Below are 11,894 nucleotides of genomic sequence, written 5' to 3'. Positions count from 1 at the left end.
ATTAATGCTATACTTACGTACTTACGTTATTTTAATCTTTTCAAATATTCCATATTCTCATCATAATTTCCTAGAAGTTTCCTATATTGAAAGCTTTGACTTCAGCATTGACATATTGAGCACCCAAATAACTAGCTTTTTTCTTGAAGGCACATAGGAGAGACCATGGATCGAACCATCCTTCTTTTTCCAACCCAAGACAACCTGCCACAATCCCATCGGTATTTATCCAAGGGAACATATGTTTCAGCTTCTCTTTAGTTAGAACGACATTTTTTGCCCCTAAAGAATTCTGCAGTTTAGAATTCTGTATTAAAGTCTCAACGCCTGCCTCAGTTGCCAATATCAAGTAGCCATAAGGATGAAAATTAACGTTGATGGGCGGCTCTCCGGGGATACTCAAATGTTCATTAATATTTCGCAAAAATTCCGCGCCATATAGTGACATATGGATATTTTCTTCAAGAGAAAATTGTTGACGTAGACCACCCACCGAAAGAGTCGTGGAAGCCTTAGTATACTGAAATAATATTTAATTAATTATGCATTGAATTAATTACCAAATTTAATAAATTATTAATCCAAAAAAAATATTCAGAATATATTAGAAAATATATAAGATATATTAGATAATATATTAGATAATATATAAAACATAATATATTAGAAAATATATAAAAATCTTACCGTAGGATCTTTCTCAACTACAACAACACTGAATTCTTCTTTGTAGACTTTCTGCTTTAACCAATATGCTATCGAGCTACCAATTGCTCCACCACCAATGATAAGCACATCACAAGTAGAAGGAATTACTTGAGGTCTTTCCCAAAGCTTTTCGAAGTCAGAATATTGTCTGTTAGATGATAGTACATGTTTCAATAACTTCCAATCTCGTTTTATATTTTTCAGGAATTTTTCCTGTGGGGTGGTAATGTCGACAAATTCTTTGTACTTTTTCGTGTCATCATTGCTTTTACTCTCTGAACTCTGTAAATTTAATATGACGTTATGTCCAGTTCAATTTGTTCATATCAGTCTTCGACAAAAATATTCATTCCTATCTACATAAAAGACAAATAAAAATGGTAAATTTTTAAGATTTCTATCTTCATGAAATATTTTATATATATATTTACATGTTTTAAAATTCTCACTTCCGACTTTTACAAAGCACAAAACAAAGATTCACCGCTTTACTGTTTATAAAGTACTTATCATTTAATTACTTTAATCATTTTACTTTTAATCATTTAATTACTTTACAGCATAAAAATACAAGTACGACTGCTTTTCACAGTTAGTTTTTATTTCAAAAGCATCTTAAGTAATATTTTAAAAATGTCCTTGTGATTGGTTTATGACATCTTAAGTTCGTACTTAAGACGGTTTTAAATATAAGAACTGATTATTAAAATTATTCTTTCAATTATATTCAAATTTTGCGCGTCGCTCACGTGTCGATTACGCTCCATCGATAAAGTAAATTTCCTAACCTCAAAAACTTTTTGTTTTCAACGCTTCGTTCGCAATGCCGAGCGACGATTTTCATTCCAACCATAATTTTCTGCTTCTTGCTACTAAAAGCGTCTTCGTCAAAATCTGTGATGAACATAAACTAAATTTCCAATTATATTCAGTCAAACATAGATTCGCGATTACGCACAAATTACACTTAACATCGCGATGAGAGACGTCACGTCGCTTTGAGAGGGGGCGAATGTTCGACGAAATTACTAAGAATCATCTATTACATTCAATATCAACAAATTTTATCCATTTGAAATGTCATCCATCAGATCCCTAACATCCAATCGTTCCCGGTCAATACACGCGTAACTCACCTTTCTCCTGAAGGAGTTCATAGATTGAACTGCCGAGCACTGTTTCAGCAGATTCGTGTGCTTCTGCACACGTGTTAAGTGTCGCAACATCCTCGTCAATCGTATCTTGACTGATCCGACAAAGAGACTACTCCTCAGTTCACTCTTTCTCCAAGAACATTTACAATTGTTTATTAGCCAATACCGAGTCAGTATTAAACGAAAACAAACAGTTATCCGTTTGTCAATACGGACGAAGTTGTCGACTCACGATATTTTTTTCTATTGCAGATTATACATAGTGAAATAAGAAATTGCAGTTTTTCTCGCCAATTAAAAATGACGTGACCGATATGCGCACGTGTATTTTAGACACGTGTTTCAATTGATAGAAGACAAACTATTTTTTTTTCTGTCATTTATTTTCGAGAAATTAATATGATATATTAATAGAAAACCATATTAATAGAAAACTTATTAATTGAAATATTAATAGAAAACTATTCTAAAGAGATAAACTTTCATATTGCTTCGATTTATAATTATTCAATTTATGTAGTATCTGATAATATTTATGTAGTATCTGATAATAGTAGTATGTACCTACCTTCGTAATACTTTTTGTAGGTTAAAGCAGATTCCGTCTTTCCTCTCTTATTTTTGATTTACTATTATGAAAAATATTAAATTATTTAGATACGCAACTGATTTATATTTTCCATATATTAGACTTCTATAGCAGACTTCTATATATTAAATTATTTGATAATGAACTATTTTTATAATTTTAATTGCTAATAATGGATGAAATAATACTTAGCGAAGTATTGTATTCTTTTGTATGCTGTCATGCTTCTGTTCTTAATCTATAACAGATAAAAATTTATTATTTTTTTCATAATTATCTAACTGCATTTTTTCAGTTTACTCTACGCGATAAAGAGTCTATATTTATCAAAGATATCTTCGTCGATATATCATAGTAATTATTCAGCAGCGTTATCTTTCTTGAGAACATACTTATATAACCAAGTTTTAACAATTTTCCTTGTCTGATTGCAATCTTCAAATAATTAAAAGTTAAAATAAAAGATGAATAATTTTGACAACCTGAAGAAGAAAAATAGAAAAAAATACTGAAAGAATAATTAACGAGTGTTTTTATCAAACACAAAAAACTATCCAATTTTTATAGAAATTTTTTAACATTATTTCTCCGCCTTTTGACAACAGAATAATTAACTATATGCTTTTTAAAGTAAGTTTAGATAATATAGCTGTTCTTCAATGATTGGAATAGAATATAAATATTCTCATTATAAAATATTTATAATACAAGAAATAATTCTAAATATTATTAGAAACAAAGATTTGCAAATATTCAGCGATTTATGCATTGCTTTACGTACTTTTATTATGTTCTTCATGTAATAAACCATTCGTACTTTTCACATAAATTAATTTTTGTTAAAGGAAATAAATTAATGTGTTTAAAATAATTCAAAATATAATTCTTTTATTGATATTAATTCTATAAAAAAGCTGTATGTAACTGACATGTGATATTTTACATATATATATATATATATATATATTTTTTTTAATTTTATATTAGAAACACTACGCGAGGTACATAGTCAAATGTAAATTGTTAAAATAAAATGTAACTGCATTAGTTTTATAGCAAATCTGATAACATTATTCAGCATATATACAATATAAATGGATCAATTTTTACCATTTTGATTATCTAACATATTACAAGGTATTAATATTAGCTTAGGTATCATGCCGGGTGGTGCTATGAATTGTTGTGTGCTCTGTGTTGTACTGAGACCAGAATACTGCACCTCTGCCTCCGTAACGAGTTTGCAGATATGCATCTTGATATCCGCTTGCGCTTTAGGTGGTAGTTTTTTCACTGCCTGTGCCATGCTGTCGAAAAATAATTCTATACTCTTACTCTCGGATGCTAAGTGAACTTGTTTGTTAGTATCATTGTTCTTCATACTGTTTGATTCTTTCACAAGCGTGATTGATGTGCTAGGTGGTAAATTTTTCTCAAGAACAGCCACTGTATTAGCAACTGGATTAGCCATTGTATCGGTATTATTCACATTATTTTTATTTATCTTCAAGGAAGATTTTTTAATTTTATTAGTGCTAGATGTTTTCGGAGAGGAAGAATGTTCGGTCCTCAATCGTTTCGGACGTATCTTTCGGTACTTTGATTGTATTCGCTGAATGTAGTTGTCCATATCCATATCTTGTTCACTCGCTATTTCCTCTTGAGCAGCTATCTCTACATTAATATTGTCCAATGTTTCTATCGTTTCAGTTTCCATTACAACTGGGTCAGCTGATGTCTCTTCTAGAACTTCCAGGTATTCAGTATAGTCCTCATTATTTCGGTCTTCTAACTGCTCTAGTAAACCTTCGGCACTTACATCACTCGAGTTTATCTGTTGTATGTATTCCTTGGTTAATTCTACAGACTGTGGCTGATAATCCACTTCACACCTGTAAAAATATTCTTGATTGAGAAAACAAGGTTTAAGTAAATCGCCAAAATTACCAAATAATCATGGATATTTCTTACGGATATTTTACGAAGCTCAAAGAATCCTCGAAGATCCATTTTTTTCTTCTTACACCTTCTTCTGTCTTACTCTTGCACTTCAAGATACGGCAGTAAGTATCTCTAAGGTTCTTCCATCTCAGTCTAACCCAAGTAGCTACAACAGCAGCCAATGATCATATTTAGCAAATTATTTTACAATCGATAGAAATTTTCTTCAACTTGATTGGATTATACTTTTAGATCTAGAGAAATATATATATCGCAGTGAAGAAAACTTTCAACAGTTGTGGAGTAAACAAGGTTATATTCCACAGAAAAAACTATTCAGAAAGCGCTTAATGATTCTTTAATACAATTGATTCCTACAATTAGATCGCAAAGATTAGATAGCAAAAAACTATAGCAAAGAAACCAATCGTATTAAAGAATCTGAACACTCATTGATCAGTTAACTTCTAAATGAAACCATTCTGCTGAACATAATCAACAGAAAAAATAGTTTGCGATTGTTACAAGATTTTTTAATATGATTTAGATTTAAGATGAAGAATTAAAAATACGATCAAACACATTAAAAAATTTTACAACAGTTGCAAAGTTGCTTTTTTTGCCACACATTGGCTGCATTGAACAAAATATTTTAAGCTCAATTTACATAAAACGCAGAATACATACATAGATCGCAAGTGAAACATATTTCAGATTGTAATAGGTTGCAGACCGCAATACATGGAACATAGAATGTAAGACACAAAATCTGAAATTCATCCAACTTTCTGCATTCTACAACCTATTATAGTTAAAATACATTAGGTTAGTTTTTAGTTCTGTGATCCCTGCAATCTACGTTCTACATCTTACATACATCAGGCTTCAAAATTATTGAAAGCTTTGTTCTATTATATTTTTAGCTAGAGGAATAGTCCTATCTCAATAAAAATAACTTTCTTGTAAAATAAACACTGTATAATATATGATACAACCATTAACAAAATATATAATAAAGAAATAACATATAAAAACATACGATCCAGTCCAAGCTCATCCGAGATGTGTTTCCAGACTTTTTGTTTGAAGTCCTGCAGCTTCACTGGCACACCCTTCACCTCGGTACAATAGAGCACTGGATGTTGTTTGATCGCTTCTATGATGTTCAGTGATATCTGATAGGTATCCGGTGGTACAGTCATCATGGTAGATTGCGTTAACCTGCAAAAAGACATCTTACTATAATACTCCAATGTTTGTCTCCTAACGACTTTTGTATTCCCGCCCGAGATACAATCTCATGCTCTGATAACAACACGATGAAGTTATAGCGTCATAGCGATATTGTGCGTGAAAATTCATCGAAATGATTCGCCGCGCGCGAAATATTTCGATGTGCGTGCGTCATTATGCAATTTTGATTGCGCACGTGAATCGTATCAGTACTTGATATGAACGAGATGTGAAAATCATACAACGTATCGTTACGAATAATGGTACCTTACAAATCAGCGAAAGTCGCCCAGCAACAATAAGGATCCACCAGTCAACGATCGCCGGTTGATTGGATCAGATCTCCGAGACCCGAGACTGGTCGCCAGAGCGACGCTGCGACAGAGTTCATTCGGCGACGCGCACTTCCGTCGCGAAACCTGCATTTCCGACAACCTCCCCTCTTCTCATCCGAGGGTCGCTTGTAAATGGCTGTGTTCAGCAGAGTAAACCACTGAAATATAAAATTGGAATAAAACTACGCATTGAAGATTGAGATTGAAGATTGAAAGATTGAAATTTGACCAATCAAAACCATAGGAGCTAAAATTTCTTTGTCTTCATTGGTCAAATTGCAATCTTCAATCTTCAATCTCAATTTTCAATGCATAATCTGATTCCGACCTAAGGTTTGTGTGTGTATTGAAATCTCCAAAAATGTTTGCACTTAAAACGGGATAAATATATATTCAGGCATTAAAAAGAGAGAGAGAGAGAGAGAGAGAGAGAGAGAGAGAAGAGAGAGACAGAACGAAGATGCTAAATAAACAAAAAGTGCTCTTTTTTAATCTATGCTTATAAAACTGCGCATGTGCAAATAGTAAAGTATAAGTTAGAAAAAGATAAAGATATCATTTGGAACGCTTTCTGTCGAATCACTTTAAAGCCCCAGACAAAATGTGAAGAAATAGCGATAGAAATAACACGATTTCAATCTATCAGAAACTGTATATTCCAATGTATTTCTGAGATTGAAACTGTTATTTCGCTATCATTATTCCTTCGCATTGTGTCTGGGGCTTAAAGCGTGGTCTACAGATTTGTTCACGTCGCATGTTCCAACATGCTCCTATTTTCTCCAACCGTAGCTTCTACTCAAATATGCTCGTTAGACCAGAATCAGACTACGCATTGAAGAATAAGATTGAAGGTTTGTCCAATCAAAATAAAAAGAGCCAAAATTTCTTTATCTTCATTGGTGAAATTTTATCTTTAATGTAATCTTCAATGCATAGTCTGATTCCGGCTTTAGAATAAATAGAAGCTATGATAGAAACATGTAGAAGTATGTTAGAGCATGCGACGCGAACAACTTTCCAATAAGTTGCAAACACTCCATCGCCAGTTGCAATGCTTTGCAACCACTGAACTATATATACATTGGAATGACTGGAATGGGAAATCTCCACTGTAAGAGGTTCCGCATAATAAAAGGAACAAGGAACAGAGAATAAGAATTTCAACCTATCAGAAATCATGTTTTGTGGAATACACAGTTTCTGATAAGTTGAAATTCTTATTCTCTGTTCCTTTTATTGTGCGGAGCATCTAAAGCATAGAAAATCGTGGCACCAATTGATCAATGCCATTTTAATTTGGTTAATGTAAGAGCGAATCAGAAGCATTCAGATACTCCTACACATTTACGTTTAGTATTCTTCAGTGAGATCTCTATAGGCTGCATTTGTCAGCATCATCATGTATGTGAGATTATATTTGAAAGATTATAAAATCACGTAACTGTAAAATGTGTAAAGCATCAACATGAAGTACATATATATAATATTGTCTCTCAAGGTGGTATTCATAGTCCGATCTTATTTCAAGATTGGTTTAAGTAATGTCTTAAGCGCTAATACGGCTCTCTGATTGGTTCGTGACTTTTTAAGACCGCATTTAAGACGGTCTTGAATATAAGATCTGATTACATATGAATATCTTAGGAAATATTTTGTTATGAAACTCGTTTTGATATTTATATTTTATGAAACTATGAAGCCTATTAAAAAACAAATCATGCAATTTTATTCTTAAAAACATTTTACTAAATAAAATGATATGTTCCTTATTTATGTAGATGTTTTTTGCAGACATATTTTTATGCTATATTTTATCTCTGAGGCTGTGGTTAAAGTCTCGCTATAAATACTTTGATGTATTTGATGGACCCAATCAAAAAAAAGAATTTTATAAGTTGACTGATCAAAAAACGTTTTAAAGCATTTGTAGCATCACATTAATCATAGATCAATCTTAAGAAGTAATATTAAGTCATAAAATCTTTTTGGTTTTTTTTTTATGAAGTTGCGAAGGCACGTACAGAGTCGGTTTGCAAAATGATGAATTTTTAAGAATTATAATAAATAAACTTACATACACTGCACTATAGTACACATCAGAATAAATGTTTATTTTGCCTTTTTTCTCACAAAAATCGCTCTATATGAGCCTTCAAGAGCCTTTTCTGATTATGAATATCGCAATTAAAATGCGATTCATCCAGTATTTAGCCGTAATTTTAGCATAAATAAATTCATCTTCGACTAGAGGTCTCTGTAGTCTCTCCTTTTAATTTCGATCATTGTTGTGAGATGTCGGTTGCTCTACTCAGAGTGATTCAGAGCCTCAGAGCGCTCAAAACGAGATTCTTATCTCATGTCTTGATTAGTTCGTAATTTTTATATGTAAGTTTTCTAGTTTATTACGAAAGTACGAGAGTCCTTTTGTAAGAACTGCCATTTTTTAAACGTGAGCGATGGCAAATATTCCTTCAGAACTTTTATCGCATCAGCAGAAAGTATGCAGACTATACAAACGTGCTGTGCGTTGTGTTGAGGATTGGTTTCATAAAACACACGAACGCAGGTACGTACATTATTGAGGATGACATGATGATAACTTCTGGCCTGTTCTTTTTAATTAAATTGGGTGCTTTCCATTTGATGACACAAGTTGACACAAGCATCGTTCTAGATGACATTCAGAGAATGACAAAGATAGAACAACATTTGTGTCGATTTGTATCATCAAATGGAAAACATCCATTGTTACTACATATTTGTACACTTAAAATAAGATAGCCATGTACTTGTACCTCGAAGAGAAAAGAAATGAACAATCGATATAAGCTCAATTAAAAAGAACAAACCTTTTAATTCAACTGGGGAAATTATTTAAAGCAAAATAAATGATTAATATAATTATTTATTTCTCAAATGTTGTATATTCACAGACTATTATGATATTTCAATATTGTTTAATTATTAATTAAATATTTATGTTAACGACTAAATACTATAGGTTCTTACTATTACTTAATAAATTAATGCCTGTTTCCTTCAATATAGATTGGTCCTTTTATGTCGATTTCTATCTGTAATTTAATTTTAATCTTGCTTCAACTAATTCTTCAATTTTTTTTTAATTCTAAGAATTGAAAAAAGATGAAGAGCAAATTAAACAGAAATTGAAGTTAATCTATATTAGTACAAAGGAATTGCTGGAATTTCTTGCTTTTCCTTCCATTTTTCTTCATGTTAGAGAAAAAAAGGAGGAAAGATGAACTGCAAGAAGTTTAAAAAAAAATGGCATATTAGCTTTGATTTCAATTCAACTTACTTTTTTATTTTTTTCTAATTTTTACAAGATGAACCAAGTTTAGTTAAGCTACATTAGTGGAACAGGTATAAAACAATTAATAATATTCATCTTAGACTGTTATGGTCAAGATTCCTATTTCTTATTTGATGAATTAATGTTCAAAAATCAATAGATTTAACTTTAATTTCAGTTTTATTTACTATTGAAATGGCATCGATTGGTTGATGAATCCAGATCGAAGTTAATTAAAATTTGATCAAATCACAGTTTTGAATCGATGCAGTAATTAATGTATTGATTCAAATGAAACAACTTAGACTCTTTAGGAGAAAGAAACAAAGATAAGCACAAAGCATGAAAATAAAATACCTCAATTTATTTACAAAGAACGAGTAGTTTATAAAAAATAATTTAGTAGTTTAAACCTGTCGTTTAATGAATAAAGCTAATAATAATTAATTAAGGTAAATATAAACTCAGAGAGAGAGAGAGAGAGAGAGAGAGAGAGAGAGAGAGAAGAGGTGGGGGTGACCGGACTTGTACTTATATTTATATTTATATCCAGACATTTACAAAAATTATTTATTTATATTATTATTATTATTATTATTATTATTATATATCTCAAATACTTTTTTAAATGTAATATAATAATTTAATAATAATCTTTAAATATAATTGAATTATAATATTGAAATAAAAAAACATTTGAGATTAATAATATTAAATTTTGTGTAAGTGTGTGTATGGGTATGTGTTTGGTTATTGGGACGTTTATCTATCATAATTATATTTCAATTATAATTTCTTTACAGATACCAGATCGCATTATTGAGAGAGCGTTTTGATAAAAATAAGGATATAAAGGATTTGAAATATGCAAAGTATTTATTGAAGGAAGGAGAGAAGGAGTACTTCTCTAAGATACATTATCAACCAATAACATTCGCTGAATCGATCACAGGAGGGGCATATGGTCGAGAGTGTTATACCCCAGACTGGGCCTTGGATTATTGGCATCCTCTAGAGAAAGCTATGTATCCTAAATACTTTGCGCGTCGTGAACAAATGAAGGACGAATACCTGAAGTGGTACTTTGAAACCTATCCTGAAGAAAAAAAGAAGATTGATAACCACTAAAGCGCTTGTAAAATATATATACCTGCAATGGTATCATATTAATGTAACAACTCTTGTAGATAATATTATAATATAATATATATTATGTGAGTCTAGAGAACATCATAGAACATCATTCCTATCATAAAAATACCTTTGGCCAGATTAGAGATTGAGATTGAATTGAAATTTAATCAGAAGAAAATCAATTTCAAGTGTAATGAATTTTAATTGATTAAATTCCAATCTAATCTCAATTTCTGATTCTAGGTTAATTAAAAGAACCAGTTTTTCAAAATCTGTATATACGAGAAAGTATTTTGTTTTAAAAAGCATTGAGTGGTTTGTTGCTCGGTGCGATTGATTCCGATCTGTAGATCCGAGTTCATTCCTGCGTCTACATATGCGATTTTTTGCATTTAAAGAGCTGAACATAGCATTATTTGGTGATAGATATCTGTGACCAGCGCCGTTTGAATCCGGCGTTTAAATTGTAGGTTCCATATATATAGGCTATAAATATATGCATCATTCTCCCACGTTAGGAGTTTGACATTAGGTTAACAATCTAATTCCAGAAAAATCATTGTTTCAAAACCTCATCTAGAGAAAACCCTGTTTGGACTGTAGTGCCATTGAATGGATGGTATTTCGTTTCTATATGTATCATGTTTATTTTTATTTAATTAGAATACATAGTAAGCAACCTAGCATACCTCTATTTATAATTTAATCCATTATACATTCAACAGATGTAATACTAACGCAGTACAAAGTAACATATATAGCTCGAAATTTGTCTAAAATCTTTTCTAACATGCGGATAACACACAGTAAGAAATTCTTGCGCTTGGACGTAATTTGTAATTTCGAATGCTATCTCCGTTGTAACAATAACGGGTGAAGCATATTATCAATTTATCTACGAAAAAGACGAGATACCATTCGTAAAATTAAGGACCCGTGATATTTTTATTCAAATTGAATACATTACTTTAGCAGCAAATTTCTTGTCGCTGCTAAAGTATATGAATTCAATTGTATTATAACATAAATATGAATTGTTTTAAACAAATACGTATAATCCGAATATTTACGAAGATTACACAATACATATATTACTGTAAAAGCGATGATTTAGTGAACTAAATCTAAGGTTGTCCAATGAGTTTATTTTGTCCTGCATTACTCATGAATATTCATTTAGCGCGATTCAATTGATATCTTTTCGTAAAATTAAATTTCCATTCTTATCTTTAAAGTACTGCGAATCAAAGTCACTTCCGAACGAGATTTAATATTCGGAAAATTCAAATTTTAGGAAATTTTTACGTCTAAATGCAAATAAAAATTGGTATACATCCTGAAATATTACATGAATGCCGCAGAAATTTTTTGACACATCTACAATTTTATCATCTTCAAAAATAATATTATGATAAAAGTTATGAATTGTAATAGGTATGTATATATATATGTATATATATATATATATATATATATATATATAT

General features: G+C 31.0%; 3 protein-coding genes across 3 annotated transcripts in view; 1 reads left to right on the top strand and 2 right to left on the bottom strand.

The window, feature by feature from the left end:
- Positions 1–1,934, bottom strand: part of LOC105622535 (FAD-dependent oxidoreductase domain-containing protein 1-like) — a 3,635-nt gene extending 1,701 nt beyond the window's left edge. The window contains 4 exon segments of the mRNA XM_012203949.1: positions 18–85; positions 88–520; positions 688–990; positions 1,845–1,934. Coding sequence (XP_012059339.1) covers positions 18–85; positions 88–520; positions 688–990; positions 1,845–1,934 — 894 coding nt within the window.
- A 1,616-nt stretch (positions 1,935–3,550) lies between these two features.
- LOC105622534 (transcription factor Adf-1) lies at positions 3,551–5,597 on the bottom strand. Its single transcript, XM_012203948.1, has 3 exons — positions 5,432–5,597; positions 4,423–4,558; positions 3,551–4,343 (listed from the first exon to the last, which is right to left on the bottom strand). The coding sequence occupies exons 1-3, from the start codon at positions 5,595–5,597 to the stop codon at positions 3,551–3,553; spliced, it is 1,095 nt and encodes a 364-aa protein (XP_012059338.1).
- A 2,748-nt stretch (positions 5,598–8,345) lies between these two features.
- On the top strand, positions 8,346–10,404 carry LOC105622533 (NADH dehydrogenase [ubiquinone] 1 beta subcomplex subunit 9). The gene is made up of 2 exons (XM_012203947.1): positions 8,346–8,529; positions 10,080–10,404. The coding sequence occupies exons 1-2, from the start codon at positions 8,420–8,422 to the stop codon at positions 10,402–10,404; spliced, it is 435 nt and encodes a 144-aa protein (XP_012059337.1). The 5' UTR covers positions 8,346–8,419.
- The last annotated feature ends 1,490 nt before the right edge of the window (positions 10,405–11,894 follow it).

This window comes from Atta cephalotes, assembly GCF_000143395.1.
Source record: "Atta cephalotes unplaced genomic scaffold scaffold00046, whole genome shotgun sequence".
Taxonomy (NCBI): Eukaryota; Metazoa; Arthropoda; class Insecta; order Hymenoptera; family Formicidae; genus Atta; species Atta cephalotes.
This window is presented reverse-complemented; position numbering and strand designations above follow the sequence as displayed.